Genomic DNA, 27,436 nt, shown 5'->3' with positions numbered 1-27,436 from the left:
GCCAGGCACACAGTAGGCATTTAATAAAAATGATTGACTGATTATTCTTTTTCTTTGGTTATGATCACTAGAGGCAAGTTCAACAGAATCTTTGACTTGTGCAAACATAGAGGAAAAGTCAAACAAAATTTTAATAAAAACAAAATGAAACAATGCCTGTTATAACGAGCCTTAGGTTATATTTTGGGAAAGCAAAGTGTATATATAAAAGGTTTTTATACCAAAAAGGCTAGGGGAAGAAAAAGCCTATTTATGTATATCCAGAGTATGAGAAAGCCAGATCTTAGGAGGTAATTGTTAAATTTTAACTGTGAGCATTTGCACCTAAGAAATTGGCAAACACTGCAAATCAGGGCTTTATTTTAATGTTTTAAATTTTCTGATCTTTCAGAATTATAGAGAAAATCTTAATAATGCAGGTTAAATTTAAAAGTATGTCCTGTATACCTCAGATTTGGTTGTTAAACATTTGCCAACACATCCCTGTTCCTTCAATTTAAATGTAAGGCAACAAACAGTTCTCAAACTTTGTGGTCTAAGGACACCTTTACACTCAATTACTGAGAAGCTCCCACCAAAGAGCCTTTATTTATGGGGGTTAAATGTATTGATATTTAGCATATTGTAACATCTTAGTATTATTTTGAAAATAGTTTTGATTTCACAGATCCCTGAAAAAATGTCAGGGAAAACCCCTGAAGAGAAAAACTTCAAGGAGAGAGGAATAGTTATACTCAGAAGATCACTGGAGACAAAGTCTACAAAACAAACTAGTGGGAAGACCCATGACTTCAAATATCTATATACAAATATCCAAACTTTAGACAACAAACAAAAGAAATTAGAGGCCCTGACACAAAGAGGCAAATTTGACTTCATAGGTATCACTCAGAATTAGTGGAATGACACCAACAATTGGACTATGGCCCTGAGTGGTTTCACCTAATTCAAGAGAAATAGTAGGGATAAAAGAGAGTAATGTGGTATATAAAAGTTATGTTCTTGTAAGGAAAATAAGAAACAAGATGAAGAAATACAATGTAGAAAATTTGGGTAAATGGCAATGAGAGAAAAGACAAAGGCAATTTTGTCATTTAGAAAATAAAACAGACCAATTAGACAGAAAAGAAATAGATGAGAAGTGTGAAAAGCATCACAAGCTTGGTACCAGTGGCAAGGTAGAGTAGAGGTGGAAATCTTCAGTTATCCAGACATCTACTGGTTCTCTCCTTGACTGCCATAAGCTAATGGCTAATGATTTCTTGGCATGCCTTAATGATGGCTCCATCCTTCAAAAGGTGGGAAAACCAAAAAGGAGATATTATATTCTGGATATGATTCTCTCTAACAGGAAAGAAGTGGTTCCTGGGGTGAGAAAGATAAGAAAGGAAGTAATGACTTTTTATAGAGTTTGTGATGGCACAGAGAAAGTGTGGGCATATTTGAAGTGTGCCTTAGATGTTAGGAAAGCTTATTCCAAGAGTTCAGAGAGAAGATATGTAGGGTCCTATGCATTTAAGTATTACATGCGGAGTTAGCCAGGGAGAGATGGGAGGTACTTAAGAATAAAACTCTGGAAACAAATGGAAACAATTCCAGTGAGTTCCTACTACCCAGGATTCTCTGAAGTTGTCTGTTTTGTCATTATTTATGGCTCGTTGATATTCTATTATATCACTATACTACAATCTGTTTAGCCATTCTCCAATATTCTAAGGGAAAAAATAAAATAATCTCTTTGAATCTAGTTCTTTCTAAATCCCTCAATCCTCTTCAGCATTGGGAAGATTATTCTGCTTGTGACTATCCACTCACTAATATTATCCCCCAATGGATATCCAACCTGTCCCCATTCTGGATTGTGTCACTGATGGGTTTGATATATTTTTTCACCACAACAGTGTGTGTATATATATAAGTGTGTGTGTGTGTGTGTGTGTGTGTATGTGTGTGTGTGTGTGTTCAACTCTGCTATGTCTCCCTTGCTAGAGTCAGTTACATGGTGCAGAGGACAGGACATTGGACCTGAAGTCAAGAAGAGCTGAGTTGAAATTTGACCTGAGACATTTACTAGTTACGTGATCCTGTACAAGTCACTTAACCTTTATCTGCCTCAGTTTCCTTAGCTATTAAATGGGCATATTAATAGTGCCAGGGTTGTTGTGAGGACACATTATTGTGAAGACCTTGGTACGGTGCTTGGCATATGGCAGTTGTTTAATAAATGCTTGTTTCTTTCCTTAGTCTGTTTCATACAAGGGTCAGATTCATCTGTTACACAGTCCCCACACTCTTCTGATGTTTATATATTCTTTACAAGCACCCCATTATTGGAAATAGCTATTTTTATCCCCTTCTTTCCATACTACAATTTTCCTTCTTTTATTTTTCCTTTTCTTTCTGCTCAAAAAAGGAACAATTTCCACTCCACCCTTTCCCTCCTGAACTTCCACATCCTTTTTTTTAGCTCCCTCAATAAATTTGAAGCCATAAAGGTTCTGAAATGACACTTGTTTCTTCTCCCTCTGTTAGAAATTGAGATGTATCATGAATTGAATCTTAAAGGAAACTAGTCAATGAGCATTTAAGAAGCATTTTCTATGTGTCAGGTCCTGTACTAAGTCCTGGGGAAGCAAAAAAAAAAAAGACAAAAAACAGTCCCAACTCTCAAGGAGCTTGGTCTGAATGGAAGAGACCATATGCAAATAACTACGTATAACCAAGCTATATTTGGTATGAAAAAGAGATAATCAGCAGAGGGAATGAGAGATTGGGAAAATCTTTTTGCAGAATATGAGACTTTGTTGAGACTTGAAAGAAATCAGGGAAGATAGGGGATAAAAATAAGGAGGGAGAGAGTTTCTGGCATGAGAGATATGATCCAGTGAAAATGTTTGGAGCTGAGAGGTGGCATGTCATGTGCAAGAAACATCAAGGAGGTGGCAAGTGTCACTGGATCATAGAGTATACTAGAGGAAGGGGTGGTGTAAGGTATAAGAGGACTGGAAACATGGGAAAGAAAGGTCAGGTAATTAAGAGCTTTATAAACCAGAGGATTTTAGAGTTGATCTTGGAAGCAATAGGGAGTCACCAGAATCAGTAAAGTTGTTGATGCTGGTGTTGTTGGTGTGTGAATGTGTTTGTGTGTGTGTGTCTATGTGTGTGTGTGAGAGAGAGAGAAAGAGTGTGAGAGAGAGAGATGGATGGATGGATGGATGGATGGATGGATGGATGGATGGTCAGACTTGTACTTTAGGAAGATAAATTTGATAGCTGAGTGCTAGACTGAACTAGAATGGAGAGAGGCTTGACACAGGGAGACCTACTTGGAAACTAATTCAATAGTCCATGTGTGAAGTGATGAGAACCCACACCAGGGGTGGTGGCAATGTCAGAGGATAGAAGGGATAGTATATGAGAGATGTTACAAAGGTGTTAATGCTAGGACTAGCCATTGATTGAATAAGGGAGTAAAAGAGACTAAGGGGTCAAAGGATTAGACCACTTAGACCAGGGATCCAACAGATACAAGAGAGGAATACATTGTGGGTATGGAAGCTATCCAGTGTAAAGATATGGCTACTGGATATGAGGTGTCATGTGTAGAACACTTGCATATTGTAGCAGGATCACCAAATGAGAGGGAGGGAGTACCTTGTAAGGGTAAGATGGAGTCAGACTATGAATAGCTTTAAATGCCCCACACAGGAAATTAAATTAATCCTGCAGGTAATGTGTATTGATATTATTGGTGTTATTTGAGGGGATGGTGGGAAAGTGGGGAGACAGTGACCTGATCACACTTGCACTTTAGCAAAATCACTTTGGCAGCTCTAAAGAGGATGAATTAGAAATTTGAGGTAGGAAGACCAAACAGGAGACTACTACAGTGGTCAAGAAATGATGAGAGCTTGAACCAGCATGGTAGCTGTGCGAGTGAAGAGGAGGGGATGTTTGCTAGAGACATTGTTAGGATACAAATGACGAGATTTTGCAACTGGTCAGATATATGGGATGAGAGAAAATAAGGAGTCAGGAAAAACCAACGTTATCAATCTGGATGATTAAAAGAATAGTAGTATCCCAGATAATAATAGGGAAGTATGGGATAGAGGTGAGATTTTTGGAGAAAAGTGCTGAATTCTGTTTGGACATGTTGAATTTGAGCTGTCTCTGAGACATCTAATTTGACATGTTCAATACACAGTTGGTGATGTTGGAAGAAAACTTGGGAGAAAGATTCTAAGGCCAGATTTCTGAGGCATCTGCATAGTTGTAATAATTGAACCCATGAGAGTTGATATGGTCATCAGTTTAGAAAATGTAGAGAGAGAAGAGAGCCCAAGACAGAGCCTTTGGGTATTTCCACAATTAGTGGGCATGACATGGATGATTAATCAACATTGGAGAAAAAAAAATAGTTAGACTTGAAGAAGGAGAACCAGAGGAAAGCAGTGCCCTAAAAGCCAGAGGGGAAAAGAGCATGTATCTAGGAGGACAGTGTAGGGGACAGTGCCAAATATAGCACTGAAGTCAAAGAAGATGAGGATTGAGAAAAGGCTAATAAAGTTGGTGATTAGGAAATTGTTAGTAACTAAAGGGACAACATTTTCAGAAGAGTGAGGTCAGAATTCACATCGCAGAAGGTTAAGGAGAGAATATGGAATAAAAAGTGGAGGCACTGGATATAGATGGCTTTTTGAAGGTATTTGGCTGAGAATGGCAGGAGAAGTATAAGTTGACGGTTAAAGGGGATGGTAGGACCTACTAATGGTTTCTTTTACCCCCTTCAGCACTAGGGAGATTGGAGAGTTCTGTAGACTATAGGAAAAAAGTACAGTGAGAAAAAATAAGAGAGAAATTGAAACTTGGAGGATGAGGGAGATGATAATGAGGTAAATCTAAACAAGTTCAAAGGTGTATGTGGAGGAATTGATCTTGGTTATGAAAAGCAGTACTTTTATCAGAGACTAGTGTAAAGGTGGAAGTCCTGGGGTGTGACAAGAGCAACACCAGCACCTAACCCCCATGAAACATAGGCTAGTTTTTTTTTCTTGAAAAGGTATTGAAGTCATTGCATAGTACAGGGGAATAAAGGCTCAGATCATTGATATCTGTTCCTCATCACCTAAGTACAAAGCAGCCAGAAGCTTCAGGTGCTATCTCTGATATTTGGATGATGGATTACATTAGGTATGTCAGGCGAGGGACCTTTGTTCCATGGAATTAACTCAAGGTGTCCTCAATGGCTATCCATTGCTAGATATCCTCCTTTTATAGCTATGTAAATCTGTGTTAAATGTTGAATTACTGACAAGCATTGCATTTTGTTCCATTGTCGACATTAAATTATTTGAGGACTGATCTGAATCATCCTCAACCTAAAACATGGAGAATGATGTCAAGAGGTTGTGAGATGAAGAAGGTGGGCTATCAATTTCAGGGAAGAGAACTGGAAGTTCTACATGTATAGCCTTGGTTCTTTTTTGGGGGTGGGGAGTATAAAGTGAGGGTCTCAGCTCAGAAGATGAGGGAAAAAATGCTCTTTCAGTCTTACCGAATGAAGAGAATGGTGAAGAACCATTTTAGAGAGTGAGATAGGCAGTCAATTAAAGAGGAGCAATAGGATTGCTGTGCTGTAGTAAAGACCTATGTGAAATTAAAGAACATAAATTGGTAGTGGGTTTAGTCAACAAGGTTTCAAGACTTGTTCAAGCTCCATTGAGAAGCATGTGTATAGGAAAGAGGAAACAGATGGTAAGAGTAATTAAGGGTAGGGGTTTATTGAAGCAGGAGAGATGTTAAGAGAGGGAGGGAGAAAGGGAGAGAGAGAGACAGAGACACAGAGAGAGAGACAGAAAATTGCAAGATGAGAGGGAAGAGAATGAGGCAAAAATTTTGAATGACTTCCCAGAAAGATATTAAGCAGTGGAGAGATTTAATGTTACCATAAGGAAGAAGACTAGGTTTAAAATAGAATGAGGAGTAGGAAGAGATAGGATGATAAGAGATCATGATTAGCTAGACCTGCTGAATTAGTACTTAAGGCAATGGAAAGCTTGTGAGTGATGAAATCAAGGGTGTTCAGTAGCGTGCTGGTAAATGTTTAACAACCTGCTCTCCAGAAAAATGTGCTCTGACAAACTTTTAAGTTTAATCTGCATGATTACTATTTTCTCCATCACTTTTTAAAGTATAGAGTTTCAATAAAATAATAAGTCAAGCCCTAATTTATAGAGTTTGACAATGCCCAAGGTTTAAATACTCACACAGAAAATTTAACAAATGACTCTAAAAGGCCACTAGAAGGTTCCTGGGTATAAACATCTTTGCGTACTGCAGAGGAATAGTGGAAGACTACATCATGGGAGCTGAATACATTGAGGAACTGGAAAATTTGGGTTTTGAAGAAATATCAATGCATATGCCGAAGTCCTTTAGTAGCAGGGTAAGAGTTAGGGTAGAGAGAAAAATTGTGAGCCAATGTTCTAGCCTGATACCGCTTGTGGTAAGACTGTCTCAACTGACTTCTAAGAGGAAAAGATACTTATAAATCTACTAGGTAAAGTCTTTGGTGCCTCATTTCTCCCCCACTAAATGGGGATAACATCAGTTAGGAAATATCTAAACAAATTAGAGTACATGAATGTAATGGAATACTACTGTGCTTTAAGAAATGATTAACATGATGACTATAGAGAATCGTGGAAAGACTTAAATGAAACTGATGCAATGTGAAGAAAGCCAGTCTAGGAAAAAGATATGCACTTGACAACGATAAAGTAAATGGAAAAAGAATAACTGTAAACAATCGAAAAAAGTTTGCAAAATTGTAGAGAACAAGCTTGGTCCCAAAGAAGAGGGAAGAAAAAATGCCTCTTCCCACTCTTTTGCAAAGGTGAGGGTCCATGGGTGTGAAACATTGCATATGTCAATTTTTTCATATTTGTTGATCAGTTTAATTGATTTTTTTTCTTCTTTTATTTTTTATAAAATTCTGTGCTATAAAGGAGAGCTATTTTGGAGGGGAAGGGAGGAGAATGCAGAGGAAAATCTAGCCAAAGTGAAAACAAAAAGATAATAAAATATATGACAAAAATGGGGATAATCATTCTTAGATCCTATTTCAGAAAAGATTAATAAATGCCCTTAGTATCTGAGTTAGACTGATCTATTTCCACAGACTCATTTTTACTTTACTGCCTTGTTTCTTTCATTCCTGAAATGTCTTTTCCTCTCCTTTCTTCCCATCCTATCCATCCCATCTCTCCTTCAACACCCAGTCTAAAACTGATCCTTCCGAAAAGCATTCCTCCAGCTATCTTGTGCCCCAGTGTTCTCTCCACAGTCAATAGCATATAACTTAGTGGAATATTTCATATGTCAGCATAGTCTTTACCCCATCCCCATTCACCCAATAGAAGAGTTGACTGTAACCTCTCCAAAAGAGCATGGAATGTGCCTTATGCCTTTTATTCCCTTTCCCTCCTCCTCAAAAAAAAAATTCCTACAAAGTGCCATACAATAGAGGACAAAAAAATACTTATTAATTGAATAAATCTTGGCAAAGAAGTTTAAAATCCTGAGCAATGGCTCATCATTCTTAGTGCATAATGGTTTCAGTTCAGTTAAAGCTACATATTATTCAACTTGTACTTTAAACATCATGGGAAAACTGATGGGCCAGCTTTGTAATATTTTAAAGAGGTAGTGCACTAGAATAGTACATGGCTATAAGAGTTTATGTATATTTAATATACTTATTAAAATATTCAGTAAAGCCCATGGCTGCTTTTCTCTGTGGACTTCTTAGGACTGAGGTGGGACTTAAATGTTTAATACTAATAATACTACTCATAATTCAAATTCCTCTAGTGTTTTGCTTCCTGAGGGAATCCCCAAATCTGTCAATTTCACATGAATTGACTATAGCACAACTTGTCTGCCAGCATCCTACAGTGTGGATCTGGTCTGCCCTTGCATATCCAGAGGCTTTTTAATCTTCCTATGGGAAGGAGGACAGAGGGAAAACTAGAGGTGGCATCAAAGATTGCCCATGGTTCTTCCACTTAGAGATTTTACTCATTCTTGTTAGCTGGCTCTTGCTTTAATTGTTCCTTTTATTTTCCTTACCCAGCCCATATGAGTTCTTCTTCAAAGAGCTTCCTTTTGGCTCCCAAATGAAATCCAGGCACCATGGAGCTCTGGGGTATGACTCTTCTTAGTTAGTTGTATGCTGTATCCTGCTTCTGTCTTAAAATAGGGAGGAAGGACAATTGACCATAGTCCCTGTGAAGAAGACATGTGAAGTTCCATTGTACTGACTCTCCCTTATCGTTGAAATACTCTTCCTCCTCCCCAGCATCTCTTAGCTTCTCTGGTTTCCTTCATGAATAAACCTCGAGACAACTTTCTGTAGGGGGGGCTTCTCCTAGATGCAGCAAGGTGGCATGGTAGATGGAACAGAACTAGGAGTTGAAGCAACAAAGATCAGAATTTGAATCCTGTCTTTAAATACTTACGGGTTATATAACCTTGGCAGTCACTTACTATGTCTGTCTGGGTTTCCTTGTATGTAAGTTGGGATAATGATGCGAGCTCCTGTTTGAGAATCAAATGAGATAACATATGTAAAGCCCTTTGCTAACCTTTAAGGACTGTGTAAATGCTATGATTACTATAATTATTATTATTAATTAGAATTGTTGTCATTATTATTATTTTCTGATGCTTCCTGCTGCGCATGTCTTCTTTCAGTGATCATTTCTATCTCTGCTGTCTATATCTTGTATTTACTTAGCTGTTTACATGTTATTTCCCCCATTAGTCTCTGAGCTCAGCGAGGGCAGGGACTACTTTTACCTTCCTTGGTAGTCCTATAGTATCCGGTACATAGTAAGTGCTTAATAAATGCTCATTGACTTGACTTGACTTTCTTGAGGGCAATCAAGGATAGGTTACCAACGCACATTTGGATGACTTCGCTAGTGAGTTCTAAAGGAAAATGATGCCTATTGACTGAAACCCCCCCTCTCTGTTTACTTCTCTAGGTCACAGAGACCCGGACAGGCCCTCTGGGCTGTAGTAACTATGATAACCTGGATTCCGTCAGCTCAGTCCTGGTACAGAGTCCAGAAAACAAGGTTCAGTTATTAGGTAAGAAGTCTTTTCCCCACCTTTCCACAGCCACAGAAGTATCTGTAACCTTCTACTCAAGCAAGAAAGGGGGAAAAACCACAAAGTAAAAAACAAATTAGCAAGCAGAAAATGCACCCATTTCATTCTGCTAAAGCCAGGACACTTTATCTGGACATTGGATCATTAAAGCTTAGGTTAGAGCTAGAAAGGCCCTAAGAGACCATGGAGTACAGCTTTCTTATTTCATAGGTAAGGAAACTGATCCAACTGGGAAATGTCTGAGGCAGAATTCATGATTTCCTTTTCCCCTCTAAGAACAAATTTTGAGATGACTTGCCCACTTCCCAAGTCCATGAATCTGTTCAAATCCTCTTCAAGACAGAATTCTTCTACAGTCATCCTCTTTGTTCCCAAGTTGTGTTTAGTGAAGGGAACCTTCTCTAAAAGGTACACAAGGTTTTTGAGACAGAAGAAAGCTTAAACTAGCCAGGACTGTAGATGTAGAGATAAGAGGGACCTTGGAGACCATCTAATCCAAATCCTTTATTCAATAGATTAAGAGTTCAGAGAGAGGTAAAGGGACTTGGTCTAGGTTACACAGATAAGAAGGGACAGATCCAAGATAATTCAGAGGAAAAAGGAAGGGGAAGAGAGGAAAAGGAAGGGAGAGGGGAAGGGAAAGGAAAAGAGAGAGGAAGAGAAACAAAGAGGAGAAGGGGAAGAAGAAAGGGAGAGGAAGGGGATGGGAAAGAGGACGAGAGTGGGCAGGGGAAGAGGAGCAGCAGGGGTAAGAGGAAGAGGAAGGGAAGGGGACAGGGGAAAGGCAAAGGAGAGTGAAAAAATAAGGGAAGGGGATAAAGGAAAGACTGGGAACAGAGGAGGGAGCCAGCCTTAGATGAAGGCTAATAAACAAAAACAGGGAGGGAAGTTAGAAAAAAATTGCATTAGGCCTGGAGACAGGAAGATAGGAGTTCCCCTGCCCTTGTACTCCATTTCCCTCTGACATCCTTTGGACCACGGCTATGCAAATTGATATAGACAGAGCTGTTTGGCAGGGGGAAAAGTTCATTTTTCTTGAGGCTTAACTGAATTGGACTCTGTTTAAGATATTATTGTCTCTACATTATAAAATCAATAACCCTCACCCAGGATCTATTATTACAAATGCCAACCAATCTGAGCCAGCAGCGACCTACTACTGCCATGGGAGTCAGATTTTTTATTTGATTTTATTTTTTGTTTCTTAAGAAATAAAGAATGCCTGTTCCTTGGTGCTAACTAATGCAATTATCATCCATCCTTGCTCAGGTCCCTGAATGGGCTAGTTTGTATGTCTGGGAATAGTGACGGGTGAAGTTCAAAATGTCTAGTGGTTGCTTTGGAATAGTTTATGCCGTTTAATTTTATAGCCCATCACTCACACAGCTGTTGCTCAGGGCACCTCTGCTACAGCAATGGAGAATGTTCCCATCAGGACGGGGAGAAAACAGGAAGGTGGGGAGGGGTTAAGAGAAGGTAGGAAACCAATGTATATGATGTGGGGGCCCTCTTCAGGGGTGAATTGGTGGCAGACAGCCTAGAAGGGGAGGGTTGAGAGCAGCGTGAGGATGTGACACAGGTGTCTATGTACAAAAATGTGTCAGCTCCAACTTTCAGGATGCTTTATGCTGTAAGCCAAGCCTGTGGGGCCAACTCTGTCTCTCTGACCCTGTTCCCTCTGTTTATGTATGCCATAGCCATGGGAAGTTCAGGAGAAATAAGAATCTGGCAGGAATTGAGCCAGAGCAATTCAGGCTATGCTGGGGGAAAGTACAGAATAGGAAGGAAGGAAGGAAGGAAGGAAGGAAGGAAGGAAGGAAGGAAGGAAGGAAGGAAGGAAGGAAGGAAGGAAGGAAGGAAGGAAGGAAGGATCAAGTGAATTATTTATTAAATGCCTACTATGTACCCGGTACAGTGCTAAAATTTACAAATATTACCTCATTAATTTCCATTTTACAGTTAAGGAAACTGAGGCACAGAGAGGTTAAATGACCTGCCCAGAGTCACACAGATAGTAAGTGTCTGAGTTTAGATTTGAGTTCAAGTCTTCCTGCCTCCAGGCCCAAGACTCTAACCATTGTACCACTCCTCCTCTGCCTCCAGATAGACCACTTGACTTGGAGTCAGGAAGACCGTAGGTCAACTCACCCCTTCAACACTTACTAGACATGTAACCTGGGCAAGTCTCTTATTCTTGCTGGCTCTTGGGTTCCTCATCTGTGAAATGAGGGGGTTGAATTCAGTGCCCCCCTTTCCAGTTCTACAGCGGAGTCCTTTTGCCTCCCATTCTCTCAACACTGCAAGAAGTTTCCCCATTCTCTAGGTCACAAAACAAACAGGTTTGCTGGGATGCTTGGTCCTTTGAAGGCCAGCCTTGGGAGCACCATATATCAGAATCCCAGGCCTCCCGCAATGGACAGTTATCCACGGCCAAGCTTTTAGCTGTTTTACAGGTAGGTGGGAAGATATATAGGGGAGTTCTACTTCTCTGCAGTCAGCTCAGGTATGACTCCGGCTCACAGTGACTCCTTTGGAACCGAAGCACAGAAATGGTCACAGGTTTGTTTCCTTTTAACACTTAGCTGGAAACGTAGAACTGGGGCTCCCTCATGCCCAGGTCTATTGTAAGATGGCCATCATCAGACTTACTCTTCTCTACGTCAGTGGAGTCATGGGGTGCCTATATTAAGGGATTCATAGGCTCATAGATGTAAAACTGAATGTGACCTCAGAAGTTAGCTCATCCAGCCCCTTCATTTTAAAACTAAGGAAACTGAGGCCCAGGGAGATTAGTAGGCTCAGTTATGATTAAATAGGTGGTGAGCATCAAAGGTGGAAAATCAATACAAGTCTTTACTCCAGAGCAGGGGTGGGGAACCTGTGGCCTTGAGTCCTCATGTGGCCCTTCGAAGGGTCACACTTGAGGACCTAGAAAGCCACATGTGGCCTCAAGGCCACACGTTCCACACTCCTGCTCTGGAGCATGGTGTAGTTTAGTCCATATGTCCCCACTGGGGAATCAGTTAATGTGTTCCATTCATGTTTCGGAAATAACACAACTTCCGTTGTTTACCAGATTGGGTGGGAACCTCAAGAGAAGATGCTGCCAAATGAAAACTAGGATTTTTGTTGTCAAGCTCAGTTAAATAAGTGAGGGCTAAGATTAGGTTCAAAGACAGAGGCGCGGAAAGCACTATCCAACCACAAGTTCTCCTTCTTGTACATCTTAAACCTCTCATTTATCTGAAGACCTCTTCCCATTTCCATACTGTAAATGCTGATATAAAACTAGAAATCCCATTCTCTTTCCATGAATTCCTTTGACCACTGGACATCTCTGTACTTGAGTTTTAGGTGAGTCCTTGTGAGTACTAGTTCCTTCTTGTGTCAAGTGCAAGAGAATTGACTAAGTTTTGGGGCTATGATGTTCTCTACTGAATTTCCAGATCTGTCATGGGGATACAAATGAGATGGAGCTCTTGGGTTTACTGTCCATGTGTGGTGGCCAAGTTTGTTGATATCATGGAATGAAAGCAACCTTGGAGATCCCAGGAGGGAGCTTAGAATCATAAAATATTGGACCAGGGAGAGACCTTGGGAAACTTTTACAAAGCAGAGATTCTACCATTTTTGTGTTATAGATTCCTTTGTCTGTTTAGTGACACCCCATCTCAGAATAATGTTTTCAAATGCATGAAATACAATACATGGGATCACAGAAGAATCCAATTAAAATAGCTCTCAAAATATAATTTGGGAAAACATTCATGAACCTCAGGTTAGGAACACCTGGCGTAGGAGAAAGGGAAAGGAATAAGCATTTTTATGGTAACCTAATATGTGCCAGGTACTCTAGAAAGCAAGTACTTTACACATATTATCTCACTTGATGCTCATAACAGTGCCAAGAGGTGTATGCCGTTATTATTCTCACTTTACATTAGAGGAAACTGAGGTGAAGTTTCAGTGACATGCCCAGGGTCACACAGCTAGTAAGTGTCTGAAGCTAATTTTGAACTCAGGTCTTTCTAACTCCAGGCCCAGTACAGAGAGAGAGTACTGGATTTAGAGTCTGGAAGACTTAGGTTCTGATCTAATCTGCCATATTTATTTGCTGTGTAACCCAAGTCAAGTCACTTAACCTTTGTAAGTCTCAGTGTCCTCATCTCTAAAAGGAGAAAACTGGATTGGATTACCTTTTAGGCCCTTTCCACTTCTGATTCTACCTCTTCATTTCAAAGATGGAAAGGAGACCCAGAAAGGTTAAGGTTCTCCCTCAAAGTCACACAGCTAGTTAGAGGCAGAGACAGTAACAAAAATCTTATTTTTAACATTTACACAGCATGTTAATGTTTACAGCAAATATATATACATATATACACATGCATACATCATACTATATATACACATATAATACTATACATGCATTATATGTACATATACATGCATACCATACTCAAATGTACATACATGCATTTCATGTAGACACATACACCATGCATCACATACACACAGTATTTATAATATGCATGCATACGTATTCATACTATACACACATAAATACATGTATATATGTATACATACTATATGTACACACATACAATATACATGCAAACACATGTTATATATGCACAGTACTATATATAATATACATGCCCATGTTATATATACACACACACAACACACATGTACGTTATGTGTATATACATATACATGCTATGTCTACATACACCTACATTATATGTACACATATTATATATGTAAATCATATACATATACACATTATGTAAACAACATGCATTATATACATATTATATATACACATACATATTATATGCATATGTACTTGTGTATGCATACATATTATATACATACATGTATGCACAGATATATGCATACATATACACACACACTCAGGTCTCTTGTCATTTATAAGCAGCATGGTATTAGGCAAATCTCTTTAAGTTCCCTCATCTCAGGTTCCTGGCCTAAAGGAGAGGTTCTTAAACTGGGGTCCTGGAACTTTGTTGTCCTTGTTGTTTTAAATTTCTGTAATTGTATTTTAGTATAATTGGTTTCCTTTATAATTGTGTATAATTTACTTTGTGCTTTTAAAAACATGGTTCTGAACAGGGATCCATAGTTTCCCCAGATGACCCAAGGGGTCCATGACACACACAAAAAGGTAAAGAACCCCTGGGCTAGATAACCTTTAAAGTTCTTTCCAATGTCACTCTTCTGGGAATCTGGCTGGAAGCTGACTCTTTCTCTTTGACTCGGGGTCAGGGCTCTGTTTGTGGAGTTGGTCCCTCTCCCCTGACAGGTCTTTTGCCTCAGGCCTGCAGGTACTGCTGCCTGAGTACCTCAGAGAGCGGTTTGTGGCAGCTGCTCTCAGCTATATCACCTGCAGCTCTGAAGGGGAGCTCATCTGCCGGGAGAATGACTGCTGGTGCGAGTGTGGACCCAGCTTCCCAGAGTGCAACTGCCCAGAACCAGATATCCAGGCCATGGAAGAGAGCCTGCTCCAGATTCAGGACACCTGGGCTACTCACAACAGGCAGTTTGAGGAGTCAGGTGAGACACCTGACAGCCCCGCCTTCCCCTACATTTGCCTGGCCACCTTGGGGTGATTCTCAGAACCAGCTAGGAAGGGAGCCTGTACTCACCTTGCTTTCCTTCCACTCATCCCTTCTCTGGTTCTGTCTGGCCAACCAAAAGAAATGGGTAGTTCTGTCAGAAACAAAGAGTAAGAGCTTGCCAGGCGACCCCAAGAGATGACCCTTGCCAGGGGCCACCAAGTGATGATAGGAAAGAAATGTAATGCATTATCTTGAAGAAATATCTGGTTCAATGTATTCATTTTACAACTGAGGAAAATGATATTGAGAGGGTAAATAACCCAAGTAATAAGGAAATGGAATGATATTTAAACCCAGAACTTCTGAGTCCAATTCGAGTGCTCTTTCCCCTGTGCCATAAAACAGAAATCCTTTCAGAGGTTTTCCATAAGATACAGCAGGTGTTTATGGGGAGAATTCCAGAGAGGACTCCTGTGTGGTTCCCAAGCTGTCCCTTAGAAATAGTTATTTTCTTTTCCTCTCCCTCTGATAATATAAACCATTTGGTTTCTCCCAATAGAGGAATTCCAGGCCCTGCTGAAGAGACTTCCAGAGGACCGCTTCCTGAATTCCACTGCCATCTCCCAATTCTGGGTCATGGACTCTAGCCTCCAGCACCGTTACCAGCAGCTGGGGACCACCTTAAAACTGCTGTCCAAGAAGACCCATCGAGTCATTCGTCGCCTCTTCAACCTTTGCAAACGCTGCCCCAGACAGCCTCGATTCTGGCTGCCCAAAGAAAGGTGAGCTACCCAGTCGGAGCACTCAGCTAGACAAGGCCAGAGCCCTAAGCTCATCTTATGTGACCTGGGCCAATGATCCTGTCCATATTGATAAGAACAAGAGTGACAGGTTGTACCTGGTCTCTGTGAGGAAAGAAAAAAAAGTGTAGGGGGGGGGTGACTAAGCTGTGCTGTTGATGTCATTCATTCATTCGACAAATATTTATAAACCAAAGTAAGATCAGAAGGGGAGAAAAATGAATGGGCAATTTTGTCACTACTGCGTCCATTTTAACATATATGATTTAATGAAAGCAAGCTATTCCCCTTTTGTTCTTTGAATATGCAGATGTTCAAAACTGATTAAGTTTATGATAAAAAATATGTATTTATGCTGCATATACTATATATCTAGTCATCACTATGCTAGGGACATTAGAAGATACCTCCAGAGATAGGAAAAGTCGTCTTTCAAAGAACTTTTAATTTCCCTGGAATAACTAACTAAATGTATGGGAAAAAATGCAGAACAAATTAGGAGAGAGGGATATGCTAGATGATATAGCGGATAGAGTGTGGGGCTTGGAGCCAGGAAGACCTGAGTTCGAGTCTGGTTTCAGCTACTTACTAGTTATATGACTCTGGACAAGTCACTTAGTCTCTATTTCCTCAGCTGTAAAATACAGAGAATAATTGCACCTACCTCTCAAGGTCATAGTAGAGTGCTTAGCATAGTTCCTGAAATGTAGTCAGTGCTATATAGATGCTTATTCCTTTCCCTTTCCTTTTCATTGGCTGAAGGAACTCCCTCTACTGAAGTAGGTCAACACCTTCTCTGTGTCCAGTACTCTTAGAGAAAGAGTACTGAAGTTAAGTGACCTATCCAAGATAACTCAGCTAGTATAAGTCAGAGATGGGACTTGAACCCAGTCTTCCTGGTTTTCAGGCTGACTCTCTAGTCAATAAGCCATGCTGTATCTCTCACAAGGGAAAGATAGCAAACTGTTTGTGGGAACCAGGAGGCAAAGTGATGACAAAGGAAGCTGGAGACAGGAAGTGATGTGCACAGATCTGTGGATGAGAGATGGGAAAGTCTTCTAGGCTGTGAGGTAGGGAGTGTGTTTAATAGCAGGAGAGGGTACAATAAGTCGATGAGACTTCCTGCAGAGCAGGAGGCATGATAGCAGGGAATGAGTGTTGAGATCGAGTGGGTCAGCAGAATCATTTGACAGAGAGCTTGTTGACAAGGATAAGGAAGTGATTCTGAATCTAAGGGAGCCCCTCTGGATTTTAGAGCCATGGTAAAAATGTGATAAAATTGGTCATGCAAAGAACTCTAGCTCATGACTCCCAATACCAGGATACATTCAAATTTCCTTGGTGCTCACACAGCAGAGACTGAGCAAGGTGGGACAGACTACTTAGTCTTGTATGAGCCTCCAGGGGCATTCTCCATTCTATGGGTTCTTTCCTCAGTTATTGTTATATGGTGCCTTTTCGACTTTTTTCTTTCCTCCTATTAACCGTTCCATATGAGCCTAAGAAAGATGTATCATCTGTGTATTTCACCTTGACTCTATAAAGCTTCCCTCTTATTTTCTATCCCCAGACCCTTATCCTATTGGTGGAACCGGATCCAGTCCTTCCTATACTGTGCAGAAAGCACTATCCCTGGGACTTTCTTGGAGCAGAGCCACAGCTGCACCTGCCCCTATGATCAGTCCTCCTGCCAGGCTCCCATCCCATGTGCCTTGGGTGACGGGCCAGCCTGTGCTGTCTGTGCCCCGGACAATAGCACCCGCTGTGGGAGTTGCAATGATGGCTATGTGTTGACCCAAGGGCTGTGCCGGCCAGAGGTGGCGGAGTCTCTGGAGAGTTACCTAGGCCTGGAGACGGATCTGCAGGACCTGGAACTTAAGTACCTGCTTCAGAAACGCGATAGCCGCATTGAGGTGCACTCCATCTTCATTAGCAATGACATGCGTCTGGGCAGCTGGTTTGACCCCTCGTGGAGAAAGCGCATGCTTCTGACTCTGAAAAGTAACAAGTACAAGCCGGGCCTGGTACATGTGATGCTGGCCCTGTCACTCCAGATCTGTCTCACAAAGAACAGCACCCTGGAACCTGCCATGGCCATCTACGTCAACCCCTTTGGGGGCAGCCATTCAGAGAGCTGGTTCATGCCTGTGAACGAAGGAGATTTTCCAGACTGGGAAAGGACTAATGTGGATGCATCGGCCCAGTGCCAAAACTGGACGCTCACCCTGGGTAACAAGTGGAAGACCTTTTTTGAGACTGTCCACGTCTACCTGAGGAGCCGAATCAAGTCTCTGGATGACAGTTCTAATGAGACACTTTACTATGAGCCCCTCGAGATGTCTGACCCTTCCAAGAATCTTGGCTACATGAAAATCAACAGCCTGCAGGTCTTTGGCTATAGCATGCCATTTGACCCTGATGCGATTCGGGACTTAATCCTTCAGCTGGATTACCCATACACTCAAGGGTCCCAGGACTCTGCCCTCTTGCAGCTCATTGAGATCAGGGACCGAGTGAACCAGCTTTCTCCTCCAGGAAAAGTCCGGCTCGACCTCTTCTCTTGCTTGCTCCGGCACCGGCTCAAGCTGGCCAACAACGAAGTGGGCAGGATTCAGTCCTCCCTGAGAGCCTTCAATGCCAAACTGCCAAATCCTGTAGAGTATGAGACTGGCAAGCTCTGCAGCTAACCTGAGGGCCTTGGTTATGCCCCCAGGGCTGGGAAGCAGGGGGAGCCAAGACTATCTAAACAGCCTTACCTTAGTGCCAATGCCGTGCATTTAAGCAACGTCAAGTGCTAGGGAGAAAGGATGGATACAGATGTGGGCACAGAGAAGCATAGACATACACATATATTATCTCCCTCACTGGGACACTAAAACGAAGCAGAATCTGATTGGTGAAATTAGTGATTTCTGAGATGAGAATGGTAGATAAGAGAAGAGATTTAAAAAAAAAAAATCCAACACCACACTACAGAAATCTTTAAAAGTGATTCTTGCCATTCAAAGGAAGGAGAAAGAAAAGTGGGGTTGAGCATTGGGCCTCCCCCTCCAAGGAGTCACTTTTGTATTCTTTTTAACCAGATGTTTCTAACAATGTAGTGGTTTTGTGTTCCCCATTTTGGTTTTTCAGTTTTCATATTTTTTCTCTGCTGTACCCTCACAACACTGCCTTTCCCCTCAGAAGCCGTCCCCTTGGGAAACCACTGCAAATGAAACAGACAGAGATTGTGTTTGTTACTTCTTCTCATAATCCCTATTCCTCAGACCTTCTTTGACCTCTTCCTCTCTCTCTGTCCCACCTACAATTTCAGGGCTCAACCCTCCTCCCATCCTCCCCATGCATCTCCCCCATCTAACTGGACTTATTCCCTGGAAGCAATGTTGTCAAATTAGTAACAGATACTCAATGTTTAGGGACATCTTTCTTTTTTTTAACCAAAAATATATTTATTTTATGATTTGTTTTGTTAATTTGCTCCAGCCAAGTGACATCTGAGTAAAATTTACCTGGTTTAATATATTTTTTAAAAAAAATGCGTTTTTGAGGAAAAAAAAGAGAAAAGAGAAAAAAAAGAGTGTCTTTGTCTGGGTTGGCTGGAATTTTTGTTTGTTATTTTGCCTGCTGCGAACATGTTGGTGTGCTGTGACTGAATGACTTGACTGATATGGAGTCCTGCTTGTACCTGTGGCATTGCAAGATATCCTGGTGTGTTTTAGACATGTGTGCATACATGTATGTGTTAAAGGAGTGTGTGTGCAAATTGTGGGCATGCTTATGAATGATAAAAAGTCATTAATGGGTATTTATTAGCTCCTGCTATGTGGTAGGAACTGATTAAGGGAAAATATAAGTTCTTTGTTAGCTCTTTCTCTCACCACATTGTCTTTGTTCTAGGATTAGACTCGATCTGTCCCCACATACATGTATACACAGTAGGTCAGTTTAGCCAGTTCTTGCTTCAGAGAGGCAGAAAAGCTCTATGTTTTGGCTAGTAGCTGGGTGAAGGGCAAGCAAAGCGGGAAATCTTTTTTTTGGCTCTGCTGCCAATGGCCTCCTGGATATCCAATATCTTTTGCTCCATGGGATTGAATCACTCCCAGGGGGAACTGGACAAAATCCAGGAAGCAGTCCCTCTAAGACTATCCTTTTCTTCACTACCCATTTTCCTCTTTAAAAAAATATGAAAGGAATCTTTTTTTTTTACTTTTGATGTGGAGATGGATGCAACATTTCCTACCTTAATTGCCTGACATGGCAAATGTTGCCTAGCCCATCCCTGGGTGAATCAGTTTTCTCTCTGTTCTCTACATGCTCCCAGTACAGTTGGTAGGCATGACAACCTCCACCCTGTTCAGGAGAGAGCACCACATAAATACCAAGTATTTCATTCACCACCTATGGTACATCACAGTTGGTATAACTAGAATCAGGAGACAGTGGGAAGCCAGTCAGCTCTATTCAATCCTGTTCAAAGATTACTGTCATGCTCTAGCTTCCTGCTTTATTATATTAAATCATGACCCAGAATTTTTGTGAGGTAAGTGGCCCAGGGCACTGCTGACTTCAAAGCTTTCATTGAACCCTTCTGGGTCAGAAATACTGAGTGATGGCCTGGTCTGATGAACAACACCATATATCAGCTTGAGCTGCTTTCTCTAGTTCTGTTGCTTCCTAACTTTGGAAATTCTCCATGTCTTTTTCCTCACCTGCAGAGATGAGGCCAACACTTGTCATGTACTGAGCCAGAACTGTTAAGTTAAGTTAGAGTCTGGTGCTAGGAGAGGAGAAGGTCACATAGAGTTGGTTGGAAAGAGAAAATGCTTTCCTTGTTTGATAAAGGGTGCTTGAGAAGTGTGAAGTGAGTGTGAAAAGTGTGATTTTACAACTCTGACATGCACATCTTCATCTTCTATGAGTGGGCAGAGAAAGAGAGAGAGAGAGACTTGAATTCACCAATTAAAGGCATCAGGGTCTCAGGTGGGAGACTCAGCTACCTGCCACAGCAACATAAGCATTCTGGGAAGGGGAGTCTCATAGGACTGACTGATCATTATTGTCAAAACTGGAATCTCAATAAAACCGATTTATTTAGGTGGAAATTGAGTCAGACCAAAGGATCATCGAATCATGGATTGGTACTCAATAGAACCACAGAAATTATCTAATCCAACCTTGTTTTATACATGAGGAAACTGAAGCCCAGAGTGGCCAAGTGTCTTTTGCCTAAGGTTATATGAGTGCTTAAGTATAGAAGAGTCAGGATTTGAACTCAGGCCCTCCAACTCCAAAGTCTGGACTTTTTCCACTGGTCTCATGTATCTCCCCAACCCCACTCCCAAATGAGGGCAATCCTCCCATTCTGATCCCCCAGCCCTTAAAATCCCCACAATTTTATGTACCTAGCGTGATGGGGAATTATAGCTACTTGGTTCTAAATAAAAGATCCAGTTTGGGGAAAGAGTGTGGCCTCTTGACTTCGTTATAAGATGGATCTTGAGAACTCCTCATTCTTGGCCTTCTTAACTTGGTTGGTCTAGTAGGAATGTCATGGTGTAAGAGGTTTTAGAAATACCCAGACATGCTTAAGGGGCTACCTGCTGCCTGGCTCTTTGCTAGTTCAGATGTTAGGTGTTGAAAATTGAGGTTTATCACCTCCATTCAAGTAATCCTGAAGACCTCCCAAATATCAGCTCCATGTTGACAATAGGCTGTTTTATTATTAATTGCATTTATCCAGTACTTAGCACAGTGACCAATATAATGTTCAGTTCTGAAGTATTCCTCTAGTACTTATTGAAGCAGCTATATTTTCTTTTTAATAGTTTTATTTATTTATTTTTAGATTTCAACATTCATTTCCACAAAATTTTGAGTTCCAATTTTTCTCCCCATCTCTCCCCTTCCCCCACCCCATAACACCTTGCATTATGATAACCCCTTCCCTCACTATGCCCTCCCTTCTATCATACCCCACCCTTCTCTTACTCCCATCTTCTCTCTTTTCTTGTAGGGCAAGATAAATTTCTGTACTCTATTACCTGTATTTCTTATTTTCCAGTTATATGCAATAACAATTTTCAGCATTTGTTTCTAATACTTTGAATTCCACCTTCTCTCCCTATCTCCCCATCTATGTCCACTGAGAAGGCGAGCAATTCAATACAGACCATATATGTGTTGTTTTGCAAAAGACTTCCATAATAGTGTTGTTGTATAAGACTAACCATATTTCTCTCCATCCTACCCTGTCCCCCCTTTTTTTCTATTCTCTCATTTAACCTTGTCCCTTCCCAAAAATGTTCACTTCTAGTTACTCTCTTCTCCCATTCGCCCTCCCTTCTATCATCCCCCTCACCCCATTTGTCCCCTTCTCCCCTAATTTCCTATAGTGTAAGATAGATTTTCATACCAAATTTAGTGAGCATGTTTATTCCCTCCTTAAGTCATATGTGAAGAGATTAAGCTTCACTTTTCCCCTCTTACCTTTTCCCTTTTCTCTTCCATCGAAAAAGATTTTTCTTATCTCTCTTATGAGTGATAGTCTGCTCTATTCCATTTCTTCCTTTCTTCTCCCAATATTTTCCTCTCTCATTCCTTAATTTTATTTTTTTATGGATATCTCTTCTGATTCAACTCAACTTGCACTCTCTATGTGTATGTGTGTGTGTGTGTGTGTGTGTGTGTGTGTGTGTGTGTGTAATCCTTCCACCTACCCAAATACTGAGAAAAGTCTCAAGAGTTACAAATATTATCTTTTCATGTGGAAATGTAAACAATTCAGCTTTACAAGTCTTTTATGATTTCTCTTTCCTGTTTACCTTTTATATGCTTCCCTTAATTTTTGTGTTTGAAAGTCAAATTTTCTATTCAGTTCTGGTCTTTTCATCATGAATGCTTTAAAGTCCTCTAGATCACTGAATGATCATTTTTTCCCTTAAAGTATTGTACTCAGTTTTGCTGGATGCGTGATTCTTGGTTTTAATCCCAGTTCCTTTGACTTCTAGAATATCCTATTCCAAGCACTTCAATCCTTTAATGTAGAAGCTATCAGATCCTGTGTTATCCTGATTGAATTTCCACAATACTAAAATTGTTTCTCTCTAGCTGCTTGCAATATTTTCTCCTTGACCTGGGAACTCTGAAATTTGGTCACAATATTCCTAGGAGTTTCTCTTTTCGAGTCTCTTTCAGGAGGTGATCACTGGATTCTTTCAATATTTATTTTACCCTCTGGTTCTAGAAAATCAGGGCAGTTTTCCTTGATAATTTCATGAAAGATAATGTCTAGGCTCTTTTTTGATCATGGCTTTCAGGTAGTCCCATAATTCTTAAATTGTCTCTCCTGGATCTGTTTTCCTGGTCAGTTGTTTTTCCAGTGAGATGTTTCACATTATATCTTCTATGTTTTCAGTCTTTTGGTTTTGTTTTGTAACTTGTTTTATGGTATAGTCATTAGCTTCCCTGAACTCCACTCTCATTTTTAAAGAACTATTTTCTTCAGTGAGCTTTTGAACCTTTTCCATTTGGCTAATTCTGCTTTTTAAAGCCTTCTTCTCCTCATTGGCTTTTTGGACCTCTTTTTCCAATTGAGTTAGCCTATTTTTAAAGCTGTTATTTTCCTCAGCATTTTTTTGGTTCTCCTTTAGCAAGCTGCTGATGTGCTTTTCAAGCTCTTCTATGGCCTGAGTCCATTTCATGTTCATTTTGGAGATACTAGAGGCAGAAGCCTTGACTTCCTCTGATAGTATGCATTGTTATTCCTCATCTGAAAAGATGGAAGGAGATATCTATTCACCAAGAAAATAACCTTCTGTGGTCTTTTTCCCCCTTTTTGGGGCATTTTCCCAACCAGTTACTTGGCTTCTGAATCCTTTGTCAAGAAGAGGGTCCTAATGCTCCTCCTCCCCCCAGAACCATGCTCAGGGCTGAGATTCATATCAGCTACTCAATTGCCCCAGGGGATTTAAGCTGAGCTGCTGGGACAATGGACCCAGGCTGCTTCTGTGGCTACCGTAGCTGCCCGCCACCTGCTGCTGCTGCTGCTGCCACCTGGGGCCAGTGCTGGGGGGGACCCTGCTCCCCTATCACCCAGCTGGAAAATCCCTTCCACACTGACCTTTGAAGCTTTCTTTGTCACTGGTGACTTGAGGGATCTGGGACCATACCTGCTGGGGATTCTGCCCCGGAGGCCTGTTCAGGTCCTGTTCCTCCCTGTGCTGCATGACCAGGGCTGCTCAGCATCCTATGGGATACACCTTTCCTGTCAGCCTTCCAGGTTACCTTTGGCTGGAAATCTCTTTCACTCTGACATTCTGTGGCTTCTGCTGGTCTAGAATTTGTTGAGAGTCATTTTTTACAGGTATTTTTGTGGGCTGAGGGGGAAGTACTAGAGTATATGCATCTTTCTGCTCCACCATCTTGGTTCCACTCTGCAGCTATATTTTATTCAGCATAGAATATTCTTCACGTACAAATTCCCTTTGTTAACACAGATCCTATAATAATGAGCAATTTAGAGCTACAAATAGCCTTAGATGTCCTCTGGTCCAAACCTTTCATATTACAAAAAAGCCTAGAGAGATTGTGATTGCCTGGGGGTCAAACAACAATGATAATAATGTCAATAATAATAGCTAGCATTTATATAGTACCTCTTATGTCCCAGATACTGTGCTAAGTGAACTGTGAATATGATCTCATTTGATCTTCTCAACAGCTCAGTGAAGTAGTTGCTATTATTATCCTTATTTTGCAATTGAAGAAACTTGCCCAGGATCACCCAGCTAGTTCACTGGTGTTGGGAGGCTGGATTTGAATTGTCTTTCTGAATTCAGCCCCAGCACTCTAAATATGGGAACCTTAGATGCCTCCAGTGTAACTGAGCCTGGATCATAGCATCAGAAACATAGAACTAAAAGGGATTTTAGAAGTCATGAGAAACTAAGAACAAGAAAGTGAGTTTTAGTGACTTGCTCAATATTATGCAGTTACTAAGTTGAAGAACCAGGAACTAAACTGAAATCTTGAGTCTCCAAATCCAGCATCTCCTAGGGAGTTAGTTGCCCAAGGGACATTTAGATTAAGTGACTTGTCCAGGGTCATATAGCTAGTAAGTATCAGAGTCAGTAAGCATTTTATGTCAGCTTTCTATGTGGAGCTAAGTAGTGGAATTGTTTGGGACAAACTAGGAAGCAAAATAAATTCTAAGAAGAGGAGCAAGTGAGAGTAGCTCCAGAGACACTCTTTAGAGACCTGTGTATATCAATATTATAACCTTGAAATCATAGTGGAATTTCACAGCTAGCTAAGTTGAGAAGTCACATGTTAGAGGAGTTCATGGCTACAACTGCAGTCATCAGAATTTGCATTAGGGGATGTCAACAGTCTTTTTCAGGACATAATTGTAAGTATGAAATTGTCAACAAGTTAGTAATAGTGCTGGCAAGCTTATCATGAACTGGAATTAATAGCCAAATCTCCATTCAGCCACTAACACACTTTGAGTAACAATCATCAAAAATTCAAGCCTTAATTATAACCCCAAAGAAATAATACATCATATGCTAATCTGTACTAATGCACTAGATTAATACCTCTAAGACGAAATAATACCTTTAAGGCTTAATGCTAATAATATAATGCTATCTTGAGCAAGCTCATACATCAACAACCAATCCCCCAAATGAAGGTGATATCCAGGCTTCGTATCCTCATGTTAAGCTTAAGTCCAGACCCTGACCTTTTCTCATTAGCATAAGAATGAATTCATGTGGGTAGTATGAGTAGGTGCAATAAACTTGCCTACACAGTGTGACTTCAAAGAATACAGGACATATTCCCCTGCTACCAAATATCAAATTATTATCTGTCCCTATCCCTTGATTCCTCTGGAGTCTTGGAGACTTTTGTTAATATTTTCCTATTAAAGTGCAAAAATCCCAGGAAGGTGATACTCCATTAGCTACACAGATGCAAAGATGTGCTCAACTGGCCTCATTTGCCCTCTTGACAGGAATCTTATTCTAAGAGATGAGGGAAATGCCATAGACATTTGTATAAACCTTGATTTTAGTACAGCATTTGACCATGTCTTTCATTCTATACTTGTTTTATTGGTGATTTTTTAAAATATCTTCATTGTTTAAGGGTTATACTACACCTCCCATACCATCACCATACACCCCCACCTTGCACTTGAAACCTCCTTCCATGATAAAAAAGAAAACAGTTAAGCAAAAGCACAATATGGTATGCTTACAATGTTTTGAACATAGAGTTGCCTGTCTTTTCACCAACAGAAAGGAGAGATCACTATATCATTGAAGAAAAGATGAAAATTTGTGGAATAGATGAAACCACATCCTGGCTCAATGTCCAGATCCCACAAGTGATCTTTAAGGGATTGATGTCAAGATAGGGAGGGAGTAGTACTTCTCTAGTGAAGTTCTCTAGTGAAGCAGTCCTTGCTCCTGATTTGTTTGGCATGTTTTTTGATTAATCATTTGAAGACAAAGTCATTTTTAATAATGACTCCAGGGCAGTGTCTTATAGTGGAAAGGGTCTAAACTTGGAATAGATTTGGATTAGACATGTGCTATCTAGACCCAAAATGGCAAATGTAGGTTTGATGTCAATAATGCTTTCTAACAATTAGAGCTGCCCCAAAGTGGAATGAGCTACCTCAAGAAGTAGTGAGTTCTCCTTTCTTGAACATCTTCAAGCAGAGACCAGGCAAATATTATTTTGGTGCATTATAATGGGGATTCTCTTTTTCATTGAACCAGATGGCTGTTGAGCTTTTTTTTTCATTTCCCAAATAATATCATTCTGAATCACAACAACTGGATTTAATTTATTTTCCAACACTAGTCATATGATCATGGGGAAATTATTTCTCAGTTTCCTCATTTGTAAAATGGGAATAATAGCTCACTGACTGCCTTTTAGAGTTTTTGGTGATAATATACTTGTAAATCTTAAAGCACTGTGTAAATTTGAAATATTATTGTCAAATGAAATCTTTTTCAAGTTTATGTGAGTCATGGAACTCATACAGAGAGAACTGTCAGCTGCCTGACAGAGTCTGTATCCAAAAAGATCTCATCGGACCAGGACAATACACCAGGTCTGATAAGGTGAAGTAAATTACAAATAAATATAAACTTGTACAGTTGATTTATTTTATTAAAATGAGTCAGCTGCACAAGGACAGAATGAGGGGAATATGGCTAATCAGTCGCTGATGTGAAAAAGACATGGGTGTTTTAGGAGGTTGAAAACTCAATCCAAACAAATAGAATGACATGGCAAGCAAAACTAAGCTAATGATATCTTATACTGAAACATAGCATTCAGAATAAGGAAATTTATCATCTACTGTACTCTGCTCTGATCAACAACACAACACTTGTAATATTGTTTTCAGTTCTAGGAGTCATATTTTAAAAGGGAATTGACAAGCTGGAATCAATCCAGAAGGGGGCAAACAAGATGGTGAAGATATCAAAAACCATGCCACATTGGTTAAAATAATCAAGAATGTTTATACACTCGGTGCATGTGTGAGTGTATGTGTGCATGTGTATGTGTGTGCATGTTATAAGATGCCATAGTAGACAAAGAACGGACCTCCAAATCATAAAATCCTTGGTTTAAGTCCTGATTCTGAAATGCTGGCCACTTGATCTTGAGAAAAATCAGTCAATTTTTTTTAGTGTTGCATACAAATTTCTAAGACTCTTTAGTTGTAGGATAGATTCCTGCATTATTAGAGGGTGTTTGTTTGTCAGAAGTTCCTACGTTAATGAAATCATAGATCCAAACCAAATGCATGTGTTTATATTGACAGCGAAAACCTTCTTAACACTTAGAGCTCTC

At 40.4% G+C, this 27,436-nt stretch overlaps 1 protein-coding gene across 1 annotated transcript in view; it reads left to right on the top strand.

Annotated features, from left to right (window-relative positions):
• BRINP2 (BMP/retinoic acid inducible neural specific 2) overlaps positions 1-19,143 on the top strand; it is a 137,688-nt gene extending 118,545 nt beyond the window's left edge. The window contains exons 5-8 of the mRNA XM_072648559.1: positions 9,051-9,156; positions 14,515-14,751; positions 15,316-15,538; positions 17,127-19,143. Coding sequence (XP_072504660.1) covers positions 9,051-9,156; positions 14,515-14,751; positions 15,316-15,538; positions 17,127-18,243 — 1,683 coding nt within the window. The 3' untranslated portion in view covers positions 18,244-19,143. The remainder of the gene's footprint in view (positions 1-9,050; positions 9,157-14,514; positions 14,752-15,315; positions 15,539-17,126) is intronic.
• The last annotated feature ends 8,293 nt before the right edge of the window (positions 19,144-27,436 follow it).

The sequence above is a fragment of the Notamacropus eugenii genome, chromosome 2 (assembly GCF_028372415.1).
Source record: "Notamacropus eugenii isolate mMacEug1 chromosome 2, mMacEug1.pri_v2, whole genome shotgun sequence".
NCBI lineage: Eukaryota > Metazoa > Chordata > Mammalia > Diprotodontia > Macropodidae > Notamacropus > Notamacropus eugenii.
The sequence above is the reverse complement of the archived record's forward strand: the minus strand, read 5'-3'. Positions and strand labels throughout refer to the sequence as shown.